The 27282-nt window shown below is 44.6% G+C and overlaps 2 protein-coding genes across 5 annotated transcripts in view; one reads left to right on the forward strand and one right to left on the reverse strand.

Annotated features, from left to right (window-relative positions):
• The window catches only part of COG5 (component of oligomeric golgi complex 5), a 334355-nt gene that overhangs the window by 290556 nt on the left and 16517 nt on the right, over nucleotides 1-27282 (forward strand). For 2 of the 3 annotated variants that reach the window (XM_053897953.1, XM_053897952.1), the window contains exons 19-22: nucleotides 3113-3189; nucleotides 12941-13067; nucleotides 13520-13599; nucleotides 20367-20529. In XM_053897953.1, the coding sequence (XP_053753928.1) occupies nucleotides 3113-3189; nucleotides 12941-13067; nucleotides 13520-13599; nucleotides 20367-20484 (402 nt within the window). In that variant the 3' untranslated portion in view covers nucleotides 20485-20529. Of the gene's footprint in view, nucleotides 1-3112; nucleotides 3190-12940; nucleotides 13068-13519; nucleotides 13600-20366; nucleotides 22192-27282 lie in introns of those variants that run through there. The other variant, XM_019451191.2, reaches the window with a different exon arrangement.
• The window catches only part of HBP1 (HMG-box transcription factor 1), a 30111-nt gene continuing 24246 nt past the window's right edge, over nucleotides 21418-27282 (reverse strand). For both annotated transcript variants that reach the window (XM_019451183.2, XM_019451182.2), the window contains exons 9-11: nucleotides 26276-26593; nucleotides 23735-23876; nucleotides 21418-22517 (exon numbers count right to left, since the gene is read on the reverse strand). In XM_019451183.2, coding sequence (XP_019306728.1) covers nucleotides 22500-22517; nucleotides 23735-23876; nucleotides 26276-26593 — 478 coding nt within the window. In that variant the 3' untranslated portion in view covers nucleotides 21418-22499. The remainder of the gene's footprint in view (nucleotides 22518-23734; nucleotides 23877-26275; nucleotides 26594-27282) is intronic.

Raw genomic sequence — 27282 nt, forward strand, 5'->3', positions numbered from 1 at the left:
TTGCACAGGTGAGAGGGGGAGTAGTTGCCCAGTGCCATCTGGAGGGTTCGTGGTGAGGGAAGTACCCGACATGCAGCCTCCTTAGGAATCAGGTCATGGGCATGAGGTGGTTTCCTACAGGTAATTAATTCCCTGCTGTGACCACATGCTCTCTGTGTCTACAATAATCACACAGCAGTTCTAAAACACTAAGCTTGTTCAAGGCCATTGGTGTCTGCTGACTCAGAATCTCTCCAGGGATTTGTCTACACTGCCCTTTGAAACACACTTCCCTCTGCCCCTCAATATCTTTTCTACCCTGAGGGAGGGGATGGCTAGTGGAATTGGCATTAAATTATTTACTCAGTGGTCCTCCTAGCAGTTTCTATTTATAGGTCTTCTGGTGCCTTTTAAATATACATATGCATATACATACACATATACATATACACATATATATACATATATACATATATATGTGTGTGTGTGTATATATATATATACATATATATATATATATATGTATATATATATATAGTTTTTTGGCCTGAAAATATAAATTTAGAAAAGAAAACAAAATTATCAAGATTTCCATTCCAGTTGCCTTTTCCCCTGAGCAGTGTCAGGCAGGAGAGCGGTAGGAATATCCACAGATGCCCTGTGGTTAACCAAATGTCTGCAGTGGGTATGGAGCGGCTCTGTAATTAGTTCACCGTGCCTGCAGCTGACCGCTCGCCTCCTTCGAACCAGGGAGGGGGGAGAGAAAGGCGTTTGAACATGCCATTTGTGCATCCACAGCTAATTGCAGAGTCACCTCCTCTAAAAGGAACACTCCTGCCCTTTAGAAACATGGCCTTTATTGTTTAATGGAATTCTGGCAGAAGAAAATGGTTTTCAGTAGCCTAGAGGTCCTTTGTTTATTTTAAACATTTAACATTTTGAAATTGTCCCATGGCATAGAAATCTCCTGTATCATCATAGATTACACAGCAACTCAAGGTCTTATTCTCTTATATTGTAATTTTTCCCTAGCTACTTAAATTTGCTTTAACATTCCATCCTGCTCAAGTGCTAAGGCAAAGGTTTTTTGGTTTAATCTTTGAAGATGGTGGAGCCCAGTAGGGTAATTGAAAAAAATGACAAAAATGTTTCATGAAAAATACTTCATGTAATCTCAGTGTGTAAAAACCATCACGTGCACGCACACACACACAAACACACACACGTATATGATTGGAATTACCAAATCAGAGATACATGATAATAGCACTTTTACTTTGTGCTCAGTGTAAAATAAATGCCACATCCTGAAGGAAACCAGTAATTCCATCAAGTGAAGAAACTAAACAGGTCCCAAGGACCCACTGTCTTGTTTGAGAACACTGGCTTCAACCTGCTCTGTTTTGCTTTGTTGGCAAGAATCCTGACTTTCTTAAACCATGAGCTTCTCCCTTTTCATTTACTTAATTTTCTGTATTTTAGAGAGTTTTCTAACCATGTTAAGGTTTCCCTCTAGGACATAGGGGGGCATATTCTGTGTCTTCTATATGTTAGGAGAGAAATTTCACCTGCTCCACCCAGAAATTCCACTAGTTCCCCTCAGAACCATCTCCAGGAAGCTGCCCTCCACTTCCCCCATGACAGTCAGTTCATACATTTGGTATCACACTTGTTATTTTGCTTAGTAATAATCATGTGTATGTATATATGTATATGCAGTATATGTATGTGTATGTATATGCACATACAGCTTTTTATGATTTTGATGAGTAATAATTATATTGTTTAAAGATGGGGCGCTTAGGTGGCTCAATTGGTTAAGCATCCGACTCTTGACTTCAGCTGAGGTCATGATCTCACAGTTTGTGAGATCGAGCCCCGTGTTGGGCTCTACGCTCACTGTGCAGAGCCTGCTTGGGGTTCTCTCTCTTCTTCTCTCTCTGCCCCTCCTCCACTCATTCACTTTGTCTCTCTTAAAATAAAAGTATACACCAGTCCTTTATGATAGATAGATAATCTTCACTAAATTTGAAAGAGGTCCCTGAAGGCAAGATAGTCTAATTTATCTTCTCATTCCAATGTCTAACTTGGTGCCTGGCAATTAATAGGGAATCAAAAATATTTCTCAGATGAGTGATTGTTTAGGTCTCCATGGTCTTGCAGTAGGGAAGATTTGAGCAATATTTTAGAACGATGACCAGCAGGACAGAAGCTCTACTTTCCATTCCTGTGTTTTTCTTCAAGGAAGATGCTCCATAATTTTTTTCAGACATTTTCTAAACTATTCTTTACCAGGGTTCTGTTGGTAGCTAGAGAGGAAAAACGGTTTACTATCTGAGATCCGCATATGCAAAAACTTTGCACTTGCTAGATAAAGAACAAATAGCCTACATCTCCCTTTAATGACAAGTAAAATGTCTTGTCAAAGGAGGAAAATAAAGTGAAACCAGTAGTTCTTGAGTCAGGAAGCAAATTAACTTGCTAATAATGTGAAAGGGGGAAAGTTAAAAAAAATGCCGGTAATAATTGCTGCCATTGAACAAGTACCTACTGCATGATCACTCATATTGCTTTGTGGAATTCTCTATTTTATCTGTATACTTCTGTGCATTAGTGCTATCTCCATTTGACAGATGGGAACCTGGAAAAAGTGAAGTCCGGGGCCACACGGTAGTCATTGTAGATTTGGAATTTGTCATAGTTGTGCTTCCTCCAGAGTTAGAGCTTTTAATCACGTGGGCCAGCTTGGTGAGAAGTGTCATTATTTATACTTAATACAGAAACGCTCGTGATGCCTACTTAAAGTAAGGCATGCAGTCCTAAAAACCTTCCCTTCTCCAATTTTTCAGTGGAGAAAAGATCTAAACCTCCTCCTTTTACATAACCAAAAAAATGTTCTTCTATTTTCTTGAAGGAATTGTGTCATGTTACATTTCTTTAGTAAATGCAAAAGTTATCTAAGTTCTTGCCTTTTATTAAATTTTATTGAATTTCAAATTTTTCCTCACAGTCCAGGTAAAATTAAGTTTACTGCAAACTACAACTTTCTGTGATCCAGGTGTGTGTGTCCCCAGTTCAAAATAGGATTCTGACATATTCTGACAAAACTATGGAGTATCTTTTAATGTTTCAGATGGAGTTGGCTGTGAGTCCATTCTGCAGAAGAGTATCTGATTTAGGAAAGTCCTATCGGATGCTGAGGTCATTCAGGTGAGACCTAGTTCTTTTATTGCTGTTGATGTATCCAGATTCTATTAACAGATAAATCCTTTCCCGCTGTTCATGTTGAAAAATACGGAATTGCCAATATTCAACCATTTTATGACCTACAGCAATGGCAATTTCATATGGTTTATCTTAAAAGTTATTATTCAGGATGTGAGGGCGATCTGGCTGCGACATCTGTCACCCCATTGATCGCCAGGGTTGATTCGGCTGATCTGGCTGGCTAGGCGGGTGTCCCCTTCCTCCCTCACCGCTCCATGTGCGTCCCTCCCAAAGCTGCGCGCTCGGTCGAAGAGGACGACCTTCCCCAATAGAGGAGGACCGTTCTTTGGTCAAGGGTATACGAGTAGCTGCGCTCCCCTGCTGGAACCTCCAAACAAGCTCTCAAGGTCCATTTGTAGGAGAACGTAGGGTAGTCAAGCTTCCAAGACTCCAGACACATCCAAATGAGGCGCTGCACGTGGCAGTCTGCCTTTCTTTAAAAAAAAAAAAAAAAAAAGTTATTATTCAAACCAGAAACCCATAGAGAATTATGTGCAGTGATTGTGTGTGTGTGTGCATGCATGTGTGTGACTTTTTAGTTAAAATTCATAAGACCGAGCTGATAAATTTTATTATGTTCTTTCTAGGGAGGATTTTTTTTTTTTACTCCTCATTCTTACAGAAATAGATTGAGTAGTAATACCAGGCAGTTAATAATTATATAGGCATCTTTTTCTGAAGTTTTCATTTGTTCATATATCATTTTCAATCTAACCTACCTCTGAAAAGGTCAGAGGTTAGACTCCATAGCAAAACTATTAAATAGAATATTAAAAGAGTTTAGTGGTAAGATGTAGGGAGTAACTAGAAAGATGGGCTAATGCAGTTGAGCACAAATTTATGATTGAACTTCCTAGAGACCAGTTCAAAAAGAAAAACAGTTACTTCGAATCTACTACCTAAGAATATACTAATTTATGGGAAAATCCTTTGCAGTGCTGGATGCTGAGTTAGGCCTCCCACCACTTCAGACTGTAAGGAACACTGAATAGCTTAACAGCTATGGCTGTTTATTCAATAAGCTGAATAACATCGTAGCACACATAGAAAATGTATACGTTCAAAAAGACGACCAACCCTGTGGGCCGAGGGGACCAAACATAAATACCCATTTTGTGACCACAGCATTCTAGAGGGGAAACCTGATAAAACTGTCTGGAATATCCAAGACCATAATGGTCTTTGAATGTTTCTTTATAAAGGTAAGTGAAGAGATTCCAGGCATGCAGTTTGCTAAAAACTGACTCAGAACTAGAAACCAGGGTAATCAATAAGAAGTATGTCCTTTAAATGATTTCTTCACTGTCTTATGCCATCCACGCTTTTGATAGTAGAAAATTCAGGCGTGATGTCACTTGAAATGTAAGAATCCAAGGTTGTTGATTGAGAGCCCTGTGCTTTTTCTTGCCTATTTGTAATTGGCCAAGATTTCTTTTTAATGCCAAAACAAGAACCTGAGTTATTTTCCTCAAATGTGCCTTTTACAGTGTTGGGTTTTAAAAAAACTTAAAGTGGGATCACAGGTGTTTTCAGATACCTTCTTTGGATCTGCTCAGACCTTTTAAAAAGTATTTAAATATTTTGTTGAAGTCTTAGGGTTTGACATTACCAAACATGGACAGGTCGAAAGATTAAAGGGTCCTGAGGTCACTGATCCACCAGTCATCTGCCTGTATCATAAAAATAATCTGTGAAGACTCCTGTGAAGTCACTGAGTTATATGGTAACCCAGCAATTCCAGGGGTAATAAGACACTGCCCCAAGTTACAGAATCAACTAGTATGCGGGAGGTCATTAACCACCTAGCTATTGACAAAAGTGTGGGAAAGCTGTCATTTGGGATTTGCCATATTAAGATGAGGCTATTATTTTTGGTAGTCCCGGCCACATGTTTATTGCATGTGTATGAATTAAAATAGTGTTTATCTTTCTATGGGCTGAGGCAAGATAGCTTTTACCCATGTGCTTTTAAATTGTATCACAGTGTGGGATACAAGTTCTGAGGGTTTCGCATGAAACCAGTTCTGTTGTCAGTCATGTAAGATGGGAATTTTCTGGCAACTCTCCCAATTCTCTCATGAGAAAACGAACCTCTAAAGGAGCATTTAAAGTTAGAGTGGTGACACCGTCTAGTACCAATTTATGGATTAAAAAATTGATATTGATCAACGTATAATTTAAAAAAATGTTTTTTAGGGGCGCCTGGGTGGCGCAGTCGGTTAAGCGTCCGACTTCAGCCAGGTCACGATCTCGCGGTCCGTGAGTTCGAGCCCCGCGTCAGGCTCTGGGCTGATGGCTCGGAGCCTGGAGCCTGTTTCCGATTCTGTGTCTCCCTCTCTCTCTGCCCCTCCCCCGTTCATGCTCTGTCTCTCTCTGTCCCAAAAATAAATAAAAAATGTTGAAAAAAAGAATTTGAAAATATTAAAAAAATGTTTTTTATAGCTAGCTTCTCTGATGGGGCAATGGTCAGTCGGGATGGGCATCAAACTTTGACCATGACTCATAGTAAGAGGTATTTTATATTGCAATCTGGCATACACTTGCACGCAAACACACTCAGACCCATACACACACATGCACACCCACATAGGTGTGGTGAAACAATAATTACTCTTCTCATTCTCTGACATTTCTAGTTTGGTTATTTTATCCCACTACATTGGTTTCATGACCTGCTAATAGTTTGCATCAGTAGTCTCTCACCTTCCTCACAGGGCCTCAACTCTTGAATTTCAGCTGCTAGTGGCAGGGGCAGAATTGTTCCTTTCTACACTTGTGAAGATCTGTGTCCTTCTCTCCTGGAGTTCTCCTGCCCCTGAGCTTCCTCTTGCAGAGGACTCCTTAGCACCAAGGTCTTGGCACATAATGTTAAGAGAACAATTAGTGTATGTATATATACACACACACATATATATCCATTGCCTATGGAGCATGCTCTGTAACTTGAATTTAGTGAAAACTTCTAACACAGATTTTTATATACCAATTTATTCCTGCAGTTACATTGAATCTACGAAATCTGTTGACTTGAATTTAGCACTTTCTCAGTTGTTTGATAGGACTTGGATGACCATTTGAGAAAGATTTTAGGATGAACTGGATCAGGAAATAAAAATGAAAGCATGGTATATTCTGGGGTTCAAATCTAGCTCTAGTCTGCAAAGAATGTTTTAGGGCCCATCCTTTGGGAAGAGAGACACCAGTACATGCCATTTACCTCTGTCTGTAAACATTGTTGGGAAAGCCCTGGTTTCTTTACTGTTGTCATAGGACGAGAATGACTTAAGTAAAGCTTACCTGTGTGGAGGGTCCTACACAGTCTTTCCCTAGAGAGGAGAGATTCAGTACCGAGTAATCTTTGTTCCAGTATCCCTAATGTCAGCCCTCTGTTTGCCTCTCTGAAAACATGTGTTAGATGTCTGTCTTTTCTCCACAATTAGTCCTGAGCAATTGGAATGGAAGGGCCCGCTCTTGTTAATTCTGTCATCTGTGCTGGGAGTTGTGATGAGGGGCCATGTACATGACTGACCTTGACTCTCATTCATGGGTCTCCTCCCATGAGTCACCAGTTCAGTCGGAACCAGTTCAGTGGCAGTCAGTGGAGGTTGGCCAAATAATCTGCCACACTAATAGGATCAAATATATGCCGCCATTAACAATTCACAGTGTTGGTTAGTAGCTAATAATATGAGAAAAAACTTTGTAATGCATCACAAAATGAAAAAAAAAAACAGGCTAGTAAACAGTATATATGATATAATCCCTGCTATTTTTAAAATAATAAGTATGTATGGAGAGGAAAAGTCAAGAAGGATAAACAACATTTTTTTGATGGATTGTCACTGGTGAGTTTCCCTTTAGAGGTTTTCTATATTTTTCATGGTTTTTGCCTTGGTGGTTCTATATTTGTAGTTAGAAAAGCCAGTAAATATATTTTAAAGTCCCTCTTGTAGTGTTATTCCCACTTAAAAATAACAAAGAAGCTAAAAAATGATATAAAATACTGTAAAACATCATGTAAGGAGGAGAGCGAGGTGAGAAAAATAGGCGGCCTTGCAACGAAAAGCCAGGTTGGCCTACATCTGAATCAGAGGTGGTGGCTACAGGAGAGGGCGGCAGGCCCCGTGCAATGGCCTTTTTGCGAGGGAGAGTGACAGTGCCAGCCAGACCCCCAGTGCAGCACCCCTCACCCAACACACACACACACACCCGCACACACACGCGCGCGCCCTTATGGATTTTCCCCCGTGTTGGATGCCTTCTGCTGCAGGGTGCTTGCTTCTTGACAGTAACAGTAGTGGACTGTTGAATTATGCCAGCAAACTTCTTGCATACATTTACATTTTACTGTCTCCTTTAGAGTTTCCCAGGCAGCGGGAATTTTTTCTTCCCCAGGACAGAATGACGCCTCAGGAAGCTGCTGACATTAGGGATTTGCCCTTGGGTGATTTGTGTTTCCACTCGAGACACATCCTTGTCCATCCCTCTGCAGCAGGGCATTGTCCCCTAAGTGGGGTTTACAAGGGTGGTTACCCTAGCTCCACTTGGCCAGGGGTCTGAAAGCACTCTCAGTGCAGATCTTAGTGAGGCAAGGGACAGAACCGGGACCTCGTGCTTTTACCAGCTCAGAGACACAGACCCAGGCCCCAACACCTTTGCTTTGGAGGGCACAGTGTCGCCCCTGGATTATGTCCACGGCGTGCTCCGCCAGAAGCCATCAGGAGACAGGCTGCCATGAGGGACCTGTTGGCCTGAGGGGCTGGAGAAGAAGGAAACCATCAGTAACCTTGGAGTATAGAATTCCCGTCAGCTGGTTTCACCTGTAGGCGTGGTGAGAGTTTGCTATGTCTACAGTTTGTCCTGCTGCTTGGAATTCTCCCCTCCACGCCCACATGTTTGTAGAATGAAAGCTTCCATTTTTAGCACCAGGACCCCCAAATGTGTTCTTTTCTTTTCACTTGTGAATCTGGGGTTCTTAATCCATCCCATGAAGTAACTACTTCCCCAGGGTTTCTGGATTCTTTACTCTGAGTTTCAGATTTCAACATTGTAGCCAGAAGGCAGCCACATCCTGGGCTGGATTTGGTTTGCTGTTTGCCAATACTTTGGCAGTGCTGGGAGCACGCTGGTAAATGTGGAGGGATGGGTATTTCGCTGATTATCGTTTTTATTGCGGTCCGTATTTGACCACTGACTGCGTGTTCAGGCTGTGTGCTAAGTGTTTCACTGATACTCCACCATTTGACCTTCACAATGACACAAGTCAGGAGTGACTCCCAGGACGCCTTGATGCTGGGGCTGCTTGTCTGAAAGTCCTGTGGGAATTCCAGATCTGCCTTCCAGACCCCGGGCTGCCTGATCCCCAACTGTGCTTGTAACCACTACACCCCAGAGCTTATTCCAGAAGTTCCCATTTGTTTTCACTCTGATTCTAGAATAGCATCCGAATGCATATACAAATCATCCAGGAAAATGTCAGTTTCAGGTGAATCTAAACTCCTTGCTTTAGTGGTGACCTCTTGTTATGAATGCTGCATCTCACTGTCGTCTGCTGTGTACAGGCTTCTAGGACATGCCCGAAGAACGTTGAGCCAAATGTGCACTTTTATTTCTGGAGGGTGTCTTCCTGAAACCCTGCCTCCTTTCCCGCCTGGGCTGCTGGGGTTCATGACATCTAGATCCTAAGAAAGGAAGCTAAGAGTTCTCTAACCTCTTTACTTTGAGTCTTGACCCACCTGCAACCCTCAGCCTCCTGCTTTGTTCTCTCCTGGGACCCCCATGGCCCCTTCTGCCACAGCACCCTGACCCCTCCTGCAGGCCTCCACCGTCCTCTTCCCCTCTCCAGAAGGCCAGACCCTTGTGTGCCCTGTGCAGGGGGAAGAGTGTTCCCTCCCCTCCACTCTCATTTCTCTGCTGTTTCCAGATGTCATTGCGTGTTCTCGGTGGTCTTGCCACCTTCCCAGGCCCCTGAGCAAAAGGAAGTTTGCAGTGAGGGGTGGCAGGTGGCATGGGCTGCTGCCGATGTTGCATGTGGATGCGGGAACAGCAGTGTCCCTTCACTTCATCACTGGCCTCCACGGATGACCAGCAGCCCCCCAGCTGGAAGTCCTTTCGGGGTGGAGACCCCCTACTGGAAAGACTGCTTCTTCTAATGGGACCTAATACTTCTGATTAATGAGGACTGCCTGCTGTCTGTAAAGTTTAACCTTGAAAGTGCTGCTCTGTTTAGCGTGTTCTCTAAGAATGATGCTGTGGCATTTGGGGTAACTGCGTTTTATAACACCTTAATTAATTTCCTTTTGTTCCTCATGTCACCTCAGATGGTGATTTATTTTTTAACTTGCCAGTGTTTCAGATTCCACCTGGAGTCAGGGAGAAGGGAAGTTCTCATGCTGTGTTCGTTCAGACTCTTAAAACAAGCACCATGAGTAAAATGTCTGCCTTTGATGTGTACAGGTAATTATGTCAGTGATGCATAGTGTGGAATCAGATCCACTGTGGCAGTCCTTGTAGTGGCTAGAGTGGGAGATTGGGTCTTGGCAGAAAAATAACTGCTGAGACTCACAGCCACAGAGGGACAGGTGATGAACAGACGGGCTCGTGCGAGCCGGTTCTCACCATGCCTGGTTACAAAGGTACATCAGCCGGCAACCACCGAGTGGGTCACCTGCGAGCCTCCCTCCGTGCTGTCCTCATGCCCTTCCACCCCGGTATCGTCCTCAGTGTGCATCAAGAACAGATTGAAGGGGGGGCACCTGGGTGGCTCAGTCAGTTGCACGTCCGACTTCAGCTCAGGTCATGATCTCACAGTTCCTGGGTTCAAGCCCTGCGTCGGCCTCTGTGCTGACAGCTCAGAGCCTGGAGCCTATTTCAGATTCTGTGTCTCCCTCTCTCTCTCTGCCCCTCCCCCACCCAACTCTGTCTCTCTCTCAAAAATAAATAAACATTAAAAAAAATAAAAAATAGATTGAAGAAATTAAAAAACAGTATTCAAACCATGAAAGCAATTTAATTGCTGTAGCTACGTTTCATATTTGACTTTAAACCCCCTGGGGTAAAAGAGAATCCCATTCAGCTATGTAATTGTCATTTTCAGGAGGAAGGAAATACATGAATTTTAAGAGAATTCTCTGTGCTCATTGATACAGAATTGTAAATCACCTATACCTGGGACATCATATATGGAGCACTGAGAGACGCGGGGACCAAAATTCTCGGTCGTCGTCCTGTAATAGAGGCAGAAAGGATTCTGTATGGCTGCTCTTCCCTATGTCAAGGCCTGTCACACAGGACTGGTCCCCCAGGGTCTCCTTCTGTCACGAACCTGGGTTCAAGGTGAATCCTGCCAAAATCAGATGGCACGGGCAGAGTGAGCTTTCCCGGGGCAAGGGGAGAGCCTCATAGGACCAGAGAGGCAGGGAGTGAGGGGAAGGCGTGCGTTCTCCTGTCTCCCTGCGTCCCTCACAGCAGCTGTCAGGCATGCCAGACCTGCAGGAAGAGCCTATGACCCAGTGCAAGGACCCCTCCCCACAGCTCACACAGGAGCGGCCTTGCCACTGGCACAGCAAAGCAGACCGCATGGCTACCAGCTGGTTTTGGAGTTGCAGAGAGCTTTCTGGGAATGTCGGCCACTCCTGGGGACTTTGGCTGGGAGCTGTCTTTGCTGCTGGAACAGTAGGGCTCCAGCCTGCAGGAAGCGGGACTGGGCACAGCCTCATCCCCGTGCCGGCCCAGAGTCAGTGTCCCCTCATTGCCCTGCAGCAACATAAGGTCAAGCCGGGTGAAAATATTGCTGTGAGAGACTGTGTGATACGGCTGAAGTACACAGGTGACTGGAGGTCCGCTTTGACCCAGAGAGAACGTGGGGGCCCTTAAGAAATAATGGTGTGTCCTTCAAATGGTGTCCTGTAAACATTGGTTTTCTCAGGGTTTTCTGTAGAAGTTGTTGACAATTGAAATTGTGCTTTTACCAGGGCTCTCTGTTCCCCGCTAAGTCTGCCTGCTCTAAAAACATGTTGAGTAGTTGCTGTAGTTGATATCCTAAAAGAGTCTGCATGGAAAAACTAAGAGCCAGGATATCTGTATTTGAATCCTTAGTCTTCCCTTTTCTAGCTTTTACATGGTCTCTCCACCCCTCAGTTTTCCCTACCTGTAGAATGGGGGTAGAGCAGTACCTCCCTCATAGGGCTGTTTGCCTGAATGTTTGAAGTGCTGGAATATTGAAGCCTGGCATACTGTGAACGCCGCGTGTGGCAGGTGTTGCTGTGGTAGTGTTCAAACCTGGGAGCTCCCTCCCAGATGGAGACATTCACACAAGGACTTACCGGGATGCCTACAGACAAAACCAAACTTCCCTCGGTGACCGTTTCATACCTTCTCAGGAGCTTGGCTCTGCGTGCAGTTCTGCAGTGTGGGGCCCCGTGAGAGCATTTGGGCCTGGAGGATGTTTACGGCAGGTGTGCTGTGGGCTCAGTGTGGCCCCCAGAGGGCCTGGGTGGAACTTTATGGATTGTTGGTGATGGTCAACACAAGCAGAATGAAACGTTTCCACAATGACTATGGAAAAGAAATTAAGGAGAATGTTACTTGATAAAATGCTTGAAATTAGAAAACTCCCTACCCGAGATAGATTTCATTTTCAGAATAGTTAATACAAAGACGTTCCGATAATAATCTGGATCCATTGAGAACCGGGTGCCTGTTGAGAGCACTCGTGACTCTGACATCAAACCTGGACATGGATGTGAGGAAGAAGCCGGTCTTCTGGGTCCTGCGGGCCTCCCGTGTGGATTGGGGGTAATTAGGATGGGGTGAGGCAAGAGCCCAGGACACAGAGCTGTTTCACACACTTTGGAATCATTTCTGCTCTGCCGGGAGGTGCCACTGCCCTCTTCCCTCTTGAGATTCAGCCCCTACAGAGGGGCCTGTCCACCTCCTGTCCGTCAGAGCCCACGGCCAATGAGAGGTCAATAAAAGTTTCTGATTACTCTTGCCAGCCTTTTGATTGGTGGTGATTGGTGGTGGGGTAGATTTGCCCGTGCATTCGTGTGGTGTTTTGGAAGGGAGCTGGCATAAATCTTGACGGAATGTTCAGAAGATAATAATTTAGTACATGTGGGGTATCATTGCCCTTTGAGAGCTGTGTAGACCATGTTTGCATTTACCCATGCTAGGTTATAGCCCAAAGAGGGATTTTTATTTAAAGTGAAAGCTGGAAGTTTTGATCAAGATAAGTATCTGTTGGTTATAACTGTTTGAAGGCTTTACTGCTGCTTTGATTTCAGACTATTAATCAGATGAGCTCTAAAAGGGGAATTTGCTGAGCCACCTTGAAGTCAAGTTATACCCATAGGCCAGGGGAGGCCAGCCTGCCAGAGTGTAGGTTAGGGTGTGTGTGTGTGTGTGTGTGTGTGTGTGTGTGTGTGTGTGTGTGTGTGTGTGTGTGTGTGTGTGTCTCTCTCTCTCTCTCTCTCTCTCTTTCTCTCTCTCTCTCTCTCTTTAGGCTGAATTGGGGGTGGTGGTTAAGAATGGCTAAGAATTAGCCAGTTTAGGACGAATGCTATTATTCATTCTCCCGCTCTTAGCTATTATAACTACTATGCTATTCTTCTAACGTGCTATTAAGATTCTTCTACCAAATCACCTCTTTCAGTATTGAACAAGGTGAAATAACTTTTGCTTTTTCTTCTCTTAGACCACTGATCTTCCAGAAGAATGAACATGTGGCCACTAGCCCTGCATTGGGGGATGTTATTCCATTCAGCATCATTATTCAGTTTTTGTTCACCAGAGCACCCCCTGAGCTGAAATCCCCTTTTCAGGTAATAAAGTAAAGCCAGAACTCTCTTGTGAGTTCTCCCTCCTAAGTCTATAAATACAGAGCCCCAGTCACTGAATGGGTTCCTGGCCTTCTCTTGCATTCCTCAGTCATGGATCTCTGCCTTAGCAGTGACAGATTGCCCACTGCTCAGCGCCCGCTCTCAGCAGTGGAGAAATTACCCTGGGGAAGCCAGAGTTCACCCTTTAAATATAATGACACAAGTAATTGATTCATAAAGCTTTTTTGATGGAGGCACCATTTCCTCTGCTGACCCACCTTCAACTGACAAATCGAAAAGGTTCCTTGGAGGTCAGGAAGGTGCACCAAAGGCTTGCCGCCTTCCTGCGGGCAGGTGTTCGGGTAATTTCACATTGGGAATCCTTGAGCAGCACTTGCTGTCCTTGACGGACACTGTGTGAACACCCTGTCTCTGCCTGTGTTCCCACCCTGCAGAGGGCAGAATGGTCCCATGCGCGCTTCTCCCAGTGGCTGGATGACCATCCATCTGAAAAGGACAGGCTCCTCCTTATCAGGTAAGGCCATGCGCCCCTGGGACACCTGCCTGTTCCAGCTCGGGGGGGGGGGGGGGGGGGGGCAGGGTTGCAGAGGGGAAGGAGGCCAGGCAGTGCTTGGGGCACTCAGTGGCACCGCCTTGCGGCAGGCCGCCTGCGAGCATAGGCACTTGTGTGTGGGACACCCTGCGGTTGCATCTGTTGGGCACAACGTGCTTTGCTGTCTGTGTCTTTCACTTCCACATCTTCACATCGCCTGTTGTGCTGTCCCCTGACTGGTATAGCCCTAAGAGCTGTGCGCCTTGGTTTTGAAAACCCATGTCCCCAGTGAAAAGCCCTAGAGCCCCATTTTCTGCTTCATTGTCATGTGTTGTGGTCACTGAATCGGTGGAGCAGAGATATGAGTAAACTTTTAAAAGTAACCGAACGCGATCCAGTTATTAGCAGAAAACAAGGACAAACCCAGCGGCCGTCCGGTCAGCCTTGGCCCAGACGCCCGGGTGCGGGGCGGCCGCAGGAACCGCACACATCAGGCGGCTCTCCCTCAGCGTTCTCCCCTGAAAGTACTCTCTCCCAAGTCACAGGCCTTCCAGTCACCAAGTCCAAACGGTGCTGTGCTTGCCTTCTCGCTCTGTAGATTTGAGTTGAGTCAACGCCACTTCCTTCTGGAAATGCCACACTGACTGAACAGTTCACTATGTGCCAGGCCCTGAGGACACAAAGCAGACCAAGAGAAGCCCTTCCCTCCAGAGTTTCTGTGACACCTCTGTCATCTGCTTCCGTTCTAATCTGTCTGGTCGTTTTTGGTTTTTTTTCTCCCTCGGTTTCATTTGCAGAATTGACTTCTGTCCGCTCTTCAAATGGCATCATCTCCCCCAACTTGTGCCTGGCTCTTTTTCTTTCACATTCCGTGAGTGCTTTGGTCCCCAGGTGAGCTCACCTAGACCCCGAGTCTAGTGATCTCCTCTGTCCTCATGGCTCCCAGGCCTGTGACTCACCTTGATTGTCTGGGACCTCAGGCCAGCAGCCTGGCCATCATATCACTCACAGTCCCACACAGTTCTCAAGCCCAAAGTGTTAAAAATAAATCCTCTTTCGTCTCAAATCTGCTCATTTCTCCCAGACTCTCTGTCTCGGTTGGGGTGTCACCATTACCTTCTGGCCACTCTAGAAAACCTTTGCAACATCATTCAGCTCCTCTGTCACCCTCATTCTCCAAATCTCAGTCAGTCGTACTTTTTAAATAGCTCTGGAAACATTCTCCTCTCTCCTGGGGTGTCCTAACACTGTCAGTCTGGGGACCACCACACCGAGCAAGCTTGAGCCTCAGTGCAGAGTAAGGAACCGGGTTCCCCAGAGCCAGAGTGGGGCTAATGCGGTAAGGTGGTTCTCAACCACACTCGCGTGGCAGATCCCTTTACAGAGCACTGGAAAAGCCTGGTGACCAGGCCACACCCTCAGCTACCTCCAAATCTGCAGGGCTGGGACCTGGGAAAGGCAGTTCCACAGCACAGCTGACACTGGGACCCACCGTCCTGGTGAGAGACCCTGCCAGGCAGGCAGCTGTGGGGGGCTGATGAGAAACATGAGCCCCTTGGATTCTGGGAGGGGCATTTGGGGCTCAGAGCCAGGGGCGGGGAGCTCCTGGCCCTCCAGAGCCTATGTGAATAGGAAGCAGATTATCCTGGGCGCCCGCTCTTCTTCCTTGCTCGTCTGTGACTCTCCTCACCCGTGAGGATGCCACATGAGTCTCCCGTGGGTTCCTGTGGCCCGTCAGAGCTGCCCTCAGTCGGGACTCTAGAGTGGAAGAGACTTGGCCTGGGCCTAACTCAGATTTGCTGCATCTTTGTGGATTTTAACCCCCGAGTCTCAAAGACTCGCTCAGCCGTGGCACACAGGGTAACAGAGGATCCAGGATTCAGTTAATTGAACAGGGCCCATTTTTGTCTTCTTAGCAAGTTGGAATGAGTTCATCCATGACAGTTGTCCTGCTGTGGGTACATCACAAATCTGTTTTGTTTTGCTTCTCTTTAAAATGTCTCCTGAGTGATTTCATCGGTAGTGCTGTTGCTAAGCCTATATTTAGCAACTGAAAATCATGCTCAGAAATACTGTCATGCTTTTTAAATAAGGCCCATCCATCACTCTGCACATGTCTGATATCAGAACCTTCAAGCCCCAGGCAGAAAACTGAGCCCTCCTTGGGAGATTCCAAAACACCATGCTCCTGCTACAGTCCAGGCTGCTGGCAAGGAGGGAAGCTTTGTCCTAGAGAATGTTCTTTCTTATCTGTTACTGCAAAACTAATTTAGTGCCTGCATACTGAAGCACCACTGGGTGAACTCCTTTCCCCTTTGGATAAACCCAGGGTGACTATTGCTCTTTAAGTGTCAGTAGATTCGTTTTGACTTTTGGGGCAGACCTTGCCGCGTGCCCCTGCACTCCCCCTGGCACACTGTGTTAAGTTGTCATAAATAGGCCAAGTCGAGGAGAGTTACTGCTGCTCAGTAAGTGGCAAATAATGAACTCTCTTCCACCTTCCTTTCTGCTTCCTTTTGACACCAGAGCTTTCTCTAGAGCATGAGTGGATATTGGTCACATTCATTTTAAAATCAGACTAATCACTGACTCCTGGGGCCAAGCGGTGTAAGCGGGAGAAAACTGTTCGTCCTCTGCCCCCACCAAGCAGGTGCTGCGGACATGTGCGCCCCCAGGGACATAGGTGACAGCTGCAGGGGAGCGCCTGTGGCTCTATGGGTGTTGAGTGAGGACTGGCTCCTCAGTGCTGCAGAACTCTGGATTCCTGCAGCCCAGCAGCACCTCTTCCGCTCGTAGCCCTGCCCTCCTCTGCTCTTCCTCTGTCTGTCTGCGTTGAACACCTGTTTTACAGTGTCGGAAACATTTACGAGCCCTATTTGCCTATCGGACCTTTTATCTGTGCATTTATGACACAGTTGTCGGTGCCAGATGCGTCCCGAACCCTTTGCCCTCCTGCCTCTCAGGGCCTGCAGGCTGAGAACTGTTCTGACTCCTGTGCGCTTCTGCAGAACGGCGGGGTCCCTGTTGATGAGAGTTACGTTCGGTCTCTTCTCCCGGTATCCCTGCGGCTCTAGGCACCTTCAGTTCTGGGGACTGGGTGCCCGAGACGGGACCAACAGGGAGGATGGAGCCCAGGGGAGGCAGGGACTTCCCTGCCTGGGAAGGCACACAGTAGATCTGGGAGCCATGTATGTATTTCAGTATGAAGTACACTGATAATTCATGCCTGACAGAGACGAATTTTGTGTTCCATAAAGACCTCTACTTGAGCAGTGTTGCCGTGTTACCACAAACCATTCCTCTACTAATTGTGCAATTCCTGAACGACTTTTTTCTTTCAATAAGGGTAACTTTAACCATCTGCTTATTTTGATTACAAACGCGAGTTGAGACTAACTCTTACATAATGCCTGGCCTGACTTCCAAGAAAGCTGAGGTTGTGCTCAAGCGAATGAAGTTATTTAATAATTGCTTGAAAATCTTGTGCTGATTTTACGTGGGAGGGTAGCTTGAATCTGTTTTTCTCCCCGTAGTTCTGATGGTGTTTTTCATGAATACCAAAAAACCAAACTCATTTCTGAACTTTCTCCTACATATTGTGTAGTTTACATAATGTCTTATCCTTTTGATGCAAATGGGACTGCTAAGTGGATTTTTGGTTCATTTATTAGATAAAATGGATCTAATTCATTCACTACAGACTGATTGCAGTCTCTGCACATTTCAGTGCATTAATTTGTTAGACTGATATTTATACACCATTGTCTCAAAGACAGTTGGAGCCCTTGGGGGATTTCTCTTCTATGTATGAATCTGCAGGGGCTACGTTTTGGGAGTGGGGTGATTGCCCAGGATGCCATAGCAACTTGAAAAGTATTACTAAAAGCAGTAAGTTTTTTCATAAGGAAATAGTTTCATTAAGGTTCAGCTCTGACATGAACTAAGGCATCTCACAAAACATTATTTTCTAAGAGCATTAAATTCCATTTTTCATGTCTGTGCTGCTTTTGAGGATCTTACAATCACATTTCTCCTTTATTCACTTTCTTCTGCACACTTGTCATTACTTTTCATTACGGATTATCTTCCTGTATTTCTAATTCATTTTTTTAAAATTCATTGATCATGCATTTGTCAAGCACTAGGTCCTGGGGCTGCACAAAGAAACAAAACAGCCCCAACCCTCCAAACTAAGTTACGTTCTTTAGAGGGAAACTCACCACGGAACAGATACTTGCAGCATAATAGATACTCAAGTACAAAGTGATGACGCCCTGACGGAAGTGTGAACCTGCTGGGTTACGTGGAGACCCTCAGGCTGTCTGGAAGCCTGGCGGGGAGAACAGTGAGCACTGTTAGAAAGGTCCCTCCGTGTTCCTGGAAGAGCGCCAGGTGCTTCCCAGCACTGTCTTCCCATTCCCATAGCTGCATGGTGTAGGTGTCCTTCCCAGTTGGCAGACGAGCAGACAGGCTCGAAAGGTGGCCCGGATCACATGGTGAGGCAGTGGGGCCGAGCCTGATAAACCAGCTGTGCTTCCTAAGGAAGGGCCTGCCGCTCCCTCCGCATAGCTGATCTACGGTGGCCACACCCCGAACAGAGCCTGTGATGCGGGCTCCCACGAAGCCACAACCGTTGATGCAGAAGTCCTGGACCTTTCCACAAATTCTCGTGACTCCCAAGTGGTTTCATCTGTGCTGCCAGGAGTTAGGCTGTATCAAAAAGAAGGCCTGAGTACTGGCCCCTAGGAAAGGGCTCTGCAGGGACAGCACAGAAGGACATTCCAAGCATTCAGAAGATGATGGAGAAAGGTGTCTCAGGAAGGAGAGAGTCAGCGTGGTCGGAGAGAAACCAGCCCTTTTGCAGCCTTGCCTTGTTAGGCAGAGACCGCTTTTTTCAGTGATACTCGCACAGACGTCCCGGCTCTCTCCGGGTCGACATCACGGTTGGGGTGAGAGTCATGAATGGGGTGAAACTGCTCTGTACGTGTGTAGGTAACACAAACAATGGAAACTGATGATTTGAAGGTCTTTTTAGGCCACAGCAAACTATCTAGAACCCAGTAGTAGCACAGGCAGGGTCGGGGGAGGTGGATGATGAAGCTGGTGCTCGGTGGGTTGTGAATTCATCGCGTGACAGGCACCGTGCATCAGAGCCACCAGCAGGGGCTGAGACCCCGCCTCTGAGGCGACAGCAGTAATTGGTGCCCACCTGGCAGGATTCAAAACAGAAGCAAAGGAGAGAGGAGGGACTTGGGTGTGGAAATCTGTAAGGTGGATTAAAGGAGGACTTTAGATAGAGACCTTTGGAGATGATGGGGCCCTTTGTTGAAATAGGGGAAGGTGAGCAGAACACTACCCTAAGGGAGTTTTATCACCCAAGTCTCTTTTCTTTTTTGGTAGACTTCGTTTTTGATAGCAGGTTTAGGCTCCCAGCAATAGTAGAGGGGGTTCAGAGAGTTCCCATCCACCCTCAACCTCCCCCGTTAACATCGTCCCCCATGGGTGGTCCGTTCTAGTCGATGAACCCACCTTAACACATCATCATCACCCAGAGCCCCTAGTTTTCATTAGGGTTCTCTCTCGGCGTTGTACATTCTGGGGGACTGCCTGTGTGATAGGCAAGTTTGAAGGGTACCTGAAAGAAAGCAGATCATGCTGCCCAAAACACAGATGGAAACAAGTCAGGAGGGAGGTCACGGTGGAAATAAGAGACTGGGCACTCAGTTATGCATTGCAGCGAGGGCTGTGACGTGGCTGGCAGGGTGGAGGGCGCTATAGAACCAGCGCTAATCAACACATCTGAGCAAGAGGCAGTCTGCTCAATGTTTGGGAGCAAAAAAACCAGTTAAGAATCACAGAGTAGGTGGGACTTGAGACTGAGTATGTGGGCTGAGTAATGGTATTATTAACTTATATCTTCATAGAAACACTCTAATCTCCATGTGAAACTTCAAGAAAACAGTACGATTATGACAAAATTATTATACTTGTAAATAGACTAATAAAAAATTTTAAACCATTTTCTTTAGCTCCAATTAAACATCTAACACTTAAACCATCTGGCTCAGAGATTGGAAAACTTTCTCCATAAAGGTCCAGAGAGTAGATATTTTAGGCTTTGCAGGCCATATGGCCTCTGCCTTGACAAGTCCTGTCAGCCATTGTGGTGTGAAAGCCACCAGAGAGTAGATGAGCAAGCAGAGCACTGCACTTGGCCTCTGGACTCCCAGATCGAAATCAGGAGAACATCATAAATTTTAACTGGCCGGGACCACATACTCCTCATCACCCAATTTGCCAAAAAATCCGAGCCCAAGAGCTATACAACCCGTGGGTTCATACTCTCCTCAAATACAGGAATATAACATGCCTTCCAGGGTTCCCTGTGTGGGGAAGAGCCCCGGACCCCAGCGCTCCCCAGTGGGCCTTTCCACGGTGTGGGGCTCCCCCTTGTGAGCTCTGTGAACAAGCGCAAGCTGCAGGAGGCTCTTCCCAAGTCTAACAGAGAAGGGAAACTGAGAACATCGGCGACCAGAGAGCCTGTGACCACTGAGCACAATGCGGACCCAGAAATGTTCCTATTTCCACATTCGCCATAGTAAGAGTAAATTTTTGAAGGCTGTTGGCCACCTAGCCTGTGGAGCTGGGCATAGCAATTCCAGAAAAGGGCTTGTTTTAAATATTGGTACCCTCTAAGTGGTTTTATCTTTTATGTCATTTTTTGACATTGTTTTCATTTTTGTTTTCAGGGGAGCTTTGGAAGCCTACGTTCAGTCAGTAAGAAGTAGAGAAGGCAAAGAATTTGCACCAGTTTATCCCATAATGGTTCAGCTGCTTCAAAAAGCTATGTCTGCTCTTCATGAATAACTTGAAGTATTTCTTACTCTTTGTCGTACGCTGACCCGATTCAAGGTTGGCAGCTAACCTAAATAACATGTTCTAGAGAACAGCTCCCATCCACTGTTTTAAGAATGTAATTGACCTCTCCATATTTCCTATTGATCTTCTGCCTTACCTGGTTAGCCCTTCTACCTTAAGTAGCATAAAATGTCAAAATAGGTTTGTCATCACCAACCTTCGAACTCCATGGGCTTGATTTTTCCAGAAAGACATCCAACTCTTTTTTCCACCCCCCTCCTTCCAGGCTTTTTCTATGAGACCAGCTGAAATTTCTTTCCCATTACGTAAGATTCCCCCTGCACGTGTACACACATCCTAAGTCCTCACTGCTTTTTAAGGGCTCTGATCAAGTTACATAAGTACCCTGCCACTCCCCACTTACCTTCGTCCTCACTAGATCAATGTGTGGCCCTAGAATCACGGTGGAAGCTTTACAAAATCCTGATGCCCGATTTGTACCCCAGATGGAACACATCTGAGGGTAGGAGCCAGGCATGAGTATTTTTTGAAAACATGCCCAGTGGCTTCCAACATGCAACGAAGTCTGGGAACCACAGGCATACCCCAAAGCGAAGACGTAGGGTTAACTTGTTTAGGTATGTCCTAGTGTATCTTTAATAAAGACAGAGCCATGCTGTCTTTATACTCCGTGTGTTATTTTATTAAAAGACTTTGGGGCCTGTTTCACTTTGTAAGATGTTGAGTTAAAAATAATCTTTAGTCTACAAAGATTCTTACAAATAGGTCATGTAGGTCCTTGTTTTTCTATTATCCTTGCTCTATTACTAACATTTTGTTTTTAATGCTTAAAAACCCCATCAGCAACTTCTGAATATATTTTCCATGCCCTGAACCTGTTATTGTGACCACTCAAATTCAGTCAAGTTCAATCAGCAGAAGTCAGAGATAAACAATTTTTTTTCCATTTTATTTGAAATAATATACAAGAATATAGTGTGCAAAATTTAGGGGCAACATCATGAAGAGGTGTAATGAACTGAAATCGATTTTACAGCTGTGATTCCTAACCAGAAACACCACTTGGTAAGTAACGTGAAAAGCCATGATTGTAGCTCAGAGCAAAAGCAGCGTCTCGCCCAGGGACTTGCTCTCACCTCAGACAGCTGGAGGAAAAGTAAAGTGCACGTGTTGCACTGCAGTAAGTGCAAAGTCTGCCCCCACCATAAAGATACGATGACAAAGAAGATATTTAAGATACGTGGCTGAGGAGATACAGAACACAAAGTTAAAAAATACAACGATGTCAACTGTTAATAGCACCATTACAGTGACTATATCCCAATGCTATTAACTAACTTGACCTTGGCCCGGGCTTGGCCTCCGCTGGAAATGACGGATGGGTGCCGCCACCTGGTGCAAGACTCCGCACGCCCGGGGTAGCGGCAGCAGGCGGCTCTCACGTTGGGACACCGACGCTATCCACCCACCACACGTGCCGGCAGCCGCTTGGCACTGGCCGGACTAGAGCTCCCGTGTTTGGCACGGCCCAGCGTGTGGTGGCTGCTCAGGGAGAGGCCTGTTCCCAGCTCTGTTTCATCCCGTTATGTATACAATACAGATTAATAAGCAGTAAGGAGCCAATGTATAAACAGCAGTTACATATTTTTAAATTCCCCTTTTGTACAATTTAAAATAAAACATGTATACACTCTCCTCTCTTTCTACTGTACTTTAGCACCACAGGATATCAATTTTCAAGCCTATATTACCTGATAGACATATACGAAGTTTGGAAGAAAAATAAGGCAATTTGGTTTACAATGTTGATAGTTTTAGCTTACTTAATGCTCTAATGGAGAAAGCAAATCCTCACTCATTATTAAATCATTTCAAGACTCATTGCTATCGGTATCTTATGGTCACACGAATTCAGGACGAATGGTGACACCTTGATCTTCTTAAGCCCTTCCATGGACAGTCAGTGTTTATGTAACTACAGACTTCAGAACGAGCGTCGTGGCTTAATGCTGTTGTGAGCCCTGTGGAGAGAAAATTAGAACTCGGTGAATGTGTATAAATCGATATCTAGTAATTCTACAAATGAGAACTAAGAGAACAGAATGTTTATAAGCTTCCTGTTTAAAAAATATCACTTTCTCAAAGGGGATGATTTTTTAAGTTTGCTAATACCCGATGACTAAGCATCTAGAAAATGTATGACAACGGCAAGAAAAGACGGATTAGGAGGAGCAGAAAAGAAAGGGGATCCAGGCTAAGTCCTACCACACAGAAGTCTAAGGTAATGAAGAACTTCACAAACCCAGTTCAGCCACCCTCTTGTGCTGGAGTCTGACTACCATCTACTTGTTTACAAGAGGTTCTTGAAAAACGTGTGAGTGTGAACTACATGTTACTATTAAAAGACCTAGGCAGAATGAACTGAAGACCTCCTCGACCAGCCCTCCTGCTGCAAAGGACTATCTTCCCTTTGTTTTTGTTATTTTTTAAACTTTATTTGGGAGCGAGAGTACGAGCAGGGGAGAGGCAGAGTATGCACTGACAGCATGGAGCCCAACGTGGGGCTCGATCTCACACATCGTGCGATCATGACCTGTGCCGAAATCAAGAGTCGGGCAATTAACCAACTGATCTAAAAATACAACTTAAAAGATGCTAGTCTAGTCAAGGAAATGTTCTAAGAATCAAGTCCATCCGAGGTTGATTATGGTATGAACTCATTTACAAGAGTCTTCCTAGGCTTTTCTATTTCTTCTCCTTCCTGAGGTTTTTAATCTAGAAATTCTGTGCAAACGTCAGAAGGCCCCATGAAGGTTAATGTGCCCCACGCTCCTTAGCCCCTGCCCAATCAAGAAAGGCTGTGGAGACATGCCACCCCAAGATTAGAGAGATTTCTAATAGTGTGATACTGAGTTAGTAACACCCATCTTTCAACCCAACTAGAAATACTACCATTCCAAAATTATTTTTCCACCTTAATATTTCTGCCTAAACACACTTCTTAAGCATGTCTGAGAGTTCTACTTTCCATACTAAAAGAGTAGATGGCACTTAGTGATTAAAAAAAGCAGCCTGCCTTACATGTTGGTATAAACACATTATTAGGTTGTGAAGTGTAAAAAGGCTGAAAAACAGCCTCAACACCACCTTTTAAAGGTCATAACAACTGCTGCAACATGCCAGTATAGTTATGGGGAGAAGTCAAGATCTTTTTGAGCAACTAGTTGTTGAAACATACTGAATTGGTTCTTTTCCTTTTCCAACAGTCAGGATTTAAACGTTTTTGTTCTTCAGCCAAAGCCTTTGCTTCTAATGTATACATCCTTCTCTCTTCATTCTTCATTTTCTTCCACCTATCACCAAGGATCACACTTATGGCTCTGTAAAATAAATATTGACACAATGCTGAAGGCAAGCATTTCTCGTAAGACGCATGTATGTCAAGTGCTGCTACTTCAGGAAGATATAGAAAGTTAAAAGAAGGCAAAAATCTTGTCCAACAGAGAGAAGGGAAAAGGCCAAGACTACGGTAGTCATTTCCAGTAAAATCTCAAGTCCTATGGGCCCATTCATCATAATCTTGGCAGTTATAAAGCCTCCTGGAATACTGCCAGTATTTTCCAATTGTCCAGAGGCATCTAAAATGGCTAAATATTCAGTGTCCTACAGAGCTTAAAGAGAAAAGTTAAATTATTTCAAAGAAATGGTTTAAATTACCATTGGAACTATCCTAGTATATTGGTTCCTTAAAGATGCTAAGGTATTAAGGCAGTGTTCAGTATCAGCAGCATGAAGTATTATAAGCTATTCTTGCTTTCTGTTTGTACCCATAACCCATCAAACAGTTATGACCAAAGTCCCATTCGTTCATGCAACCATAGTAAAAATGTGGTGGGCATTAACTCTGCACAGCTTACCATTTACCCTCCTAAGACAACACCACATAAATCCTAGGTGATACTCGTACTTGAGAAAATCGGATTAACTCAAAGGGAAAGAAGTCAAACTGGATAAAACACTTCATGACTAATCTGAAGCTGTTTCCTATTTATATTTGTTAATCTGCTCCCAAACCTAGCAGAAAATAGTCTCATCCAGAACATGCAGACAGAAACCATTTTCCTTCTGTGAAGAGCTTTTACCCATTAATTTCATGACACAAAACAAAAGGCGGTACATGCTGTGTGAAGTATATACAAGGGATTTTAGTGACTGATGGGGAAGCTAGAGGCAGGCATCTGAACTTCAGAAGAATAGTAACCACAGCTCCACGACTTAACAAGAAATTAAATATGCACTAGATACGTATGTACATTTTCCAGTAAGTGGATGCAATTAAATACTATTATCTTCCTTTAGAATAAAAACCAGTTTTTTTTTTTAACGTTTTATTTATTTTTGAGACCGGGAGAGACAGAGCATGAACAGGGGAGGGTCAGAGAGAGGGAGACACAGAATGTGAAAGAGGCTCCAGGCTCTGAGCTGTCAGCACAGAGCCCGATGCGGGGCTCGAACTCACGGACCGTGAGATCATGACCTGAGCCGAAGTCGGCAGCTTAACCGACTGAGCCACCCAGGTGCCCCTAAAAACCAGTTTTTACAGTCTTTGGGTTAAAGGTACCACATAATGGTCAACACATTTACTAGTTAAAAACAGTCTTTGGGTTAAAGGTACCACATAATGGTCAACACATTTACTAGTTAAACTGGTAAAAAATATTTAGGTATCATCAATTCCCAAATCACAAGTGCATTTGGTTGGAGAAGTTTCTGTTTTTTTTAAATTGTAAATACTTAAAAATGAATAAGCTCATAGGAACAGTTTAGTGGTTGCCAGAGGCTAGGGGTGGGGGCTGGACGAAATGGGAGAAGGGGGTCAAAAGGTACAAACTTCCGGTTATAAACAAGGAAGGCCCCGGGGATGAGGTAAAGTGCACAGGTATACTGTATGGTACTTTCGAAAGTTGTGAAGAGTAGCTCTTAAAAGTTCTCTTTATGTGAAAAATCTGTAACGGTGTGGTGATAGATGTTAAGTAGATGTTGTGTGGAGAGGATTTTACGGAATCTACAAATATCACATTATGCTGACTTGAAACTGTCAATTCCCTCTCCCTCTATCTTGCGCTCATGAGACATTCAGACTCGAATTCAAAAACTCAATTCTTTTATGTGGATAATCACATGACTTTGCTCATGCCATCAAGGTTAATGGGAGACAGCAGTTTTGATGGTCAGGAAACTAAGGAGATTGGAAGAAGTCATTTCTATGCTTTGAGAGGAAGTGAGCTCTAAAGGACTCAGATGAGTGAGGAGTACAAACAAGCAGGGCAGAAAGGACCAGTGTGGATTTCATCCGTGGGCTATCACTGATGCCACCTGTATGTTTAGTCTCTGGCAGTTTGTAGTAACTACTATGAGTGTCAAAAAGACTACAAACCGCCAATGCCTGCATCTTCCACAGTATGACACAGGTGTAGAGGAGGGACACTTGGGATCTGACACGAGAAACTTTTTCTATAAAGATAGGACAGTCAGAACTGTGTCTTCCAACAGGCAAATGACAATGTTATTTTAGAAGGCAGACCCTTACCCACCCAGGTGACCGAATTATCCCTCTAGGTATCATAAAATAGTTACCCATGAAGCTAACTTTTGAAATTCAACCTAAGAAAACAAGAATTCGATCAAAAAAGCTACTAAGCGAGAAGTTTACTTAACTCCCAGTTCCTGTGAACTGCACAGAAGAGTTCACTATTAGATTCACAAATAGAATTTTTACCTGTTATCTTTCCCTGGATACATCTGAGTATATTCAACTCTGTATTTTTTGGCAAAAAGCATGAAGGCATTCATTGGTCTTTTGCACTTGTTAGGAGAAGTGGCACTTGCAGTCCCTGAGCTGTGGTTTTTGTCGGCTTTAGCGTACAAAGAACTGGGAGAGAGCTGTGATGACCCCGATGAGCCACAGGTCTTACTAAGTCCAGATCTTGCAAAGTCCTGGCCTCCAGGCCCCCCACAAGACAAAGATGCACGACGCTGACGAGCCATACTGCTTAACACGTAGACTGCGGAAGAATCCATAGGTGTGAAGTCATAGCTAAAAAAAAAAAAAAAAAATTAACATGGTTTTAATTCGATTTGATTATCTGATTTACAAAAACTGAAAACACTTTTTTTTCCCCTGTACGATGTTTAACCACCTTCACCACTGACAGTTGCTTATAAGATGAAAGCTTATATATGCACTAATTATTTTTTTTAATCTGCACAGAGTATAAAAGTTAAAGATTTCAAGCCCCCCAAAAGAAAATCCACGCACTTTATTTATAGCAAGTACCTCCTCCAGATCCCCCACAACCCACTTAATTACTACTTTAGATTCACTTTTTGAAAAATTTGATAATCTGATTTCTTGGCCTACAGAAGCCTAAAGCTAGAAAACTAAATTGGATGGCAGGCGTAAACAAGGCCTAGGACTAGTTGCTATGCAAGACCGAGTGTTGGGGAAGGACAGTCCAGAGTGACTGACTACAACTAAAAGAACTTAAAGTTTTTTGTTGTTTAGGTCAAAACAATCAAACATACATCAATCTCCCCTGAAGGCCATCCATCTATTATAACACAGCTTAGTAACAAGAGTAAAACCTCACATTGATCAGGCAAAGCCCTATTCAGTATATGTTCAGTTTACACAGGCACAGAAATAAGCTATCCATATTACCTTATCTTCCCCACAAGCTTCATTATCCTCTCTTTGTATAAAGAAACAAGCTAAGAAAGAAAAAG

Source organism: Panthera pardus, unplaced genomic scaffold (assembly GCF_024362965.1).
Source record: "Panthera pardus isolate Hobbes unplaced genomic scaffold, ASM2436296v1 HiC_scaffold_8, whole genome shotgun sequence".
In the NCBI taxonomy this organism is placed as follows: domain Eukaryota; kingdom Metazoa; phylum Chordata; class Mammalia; order Carnivora; family Felidae; genus Panthera; species Panthera pardus.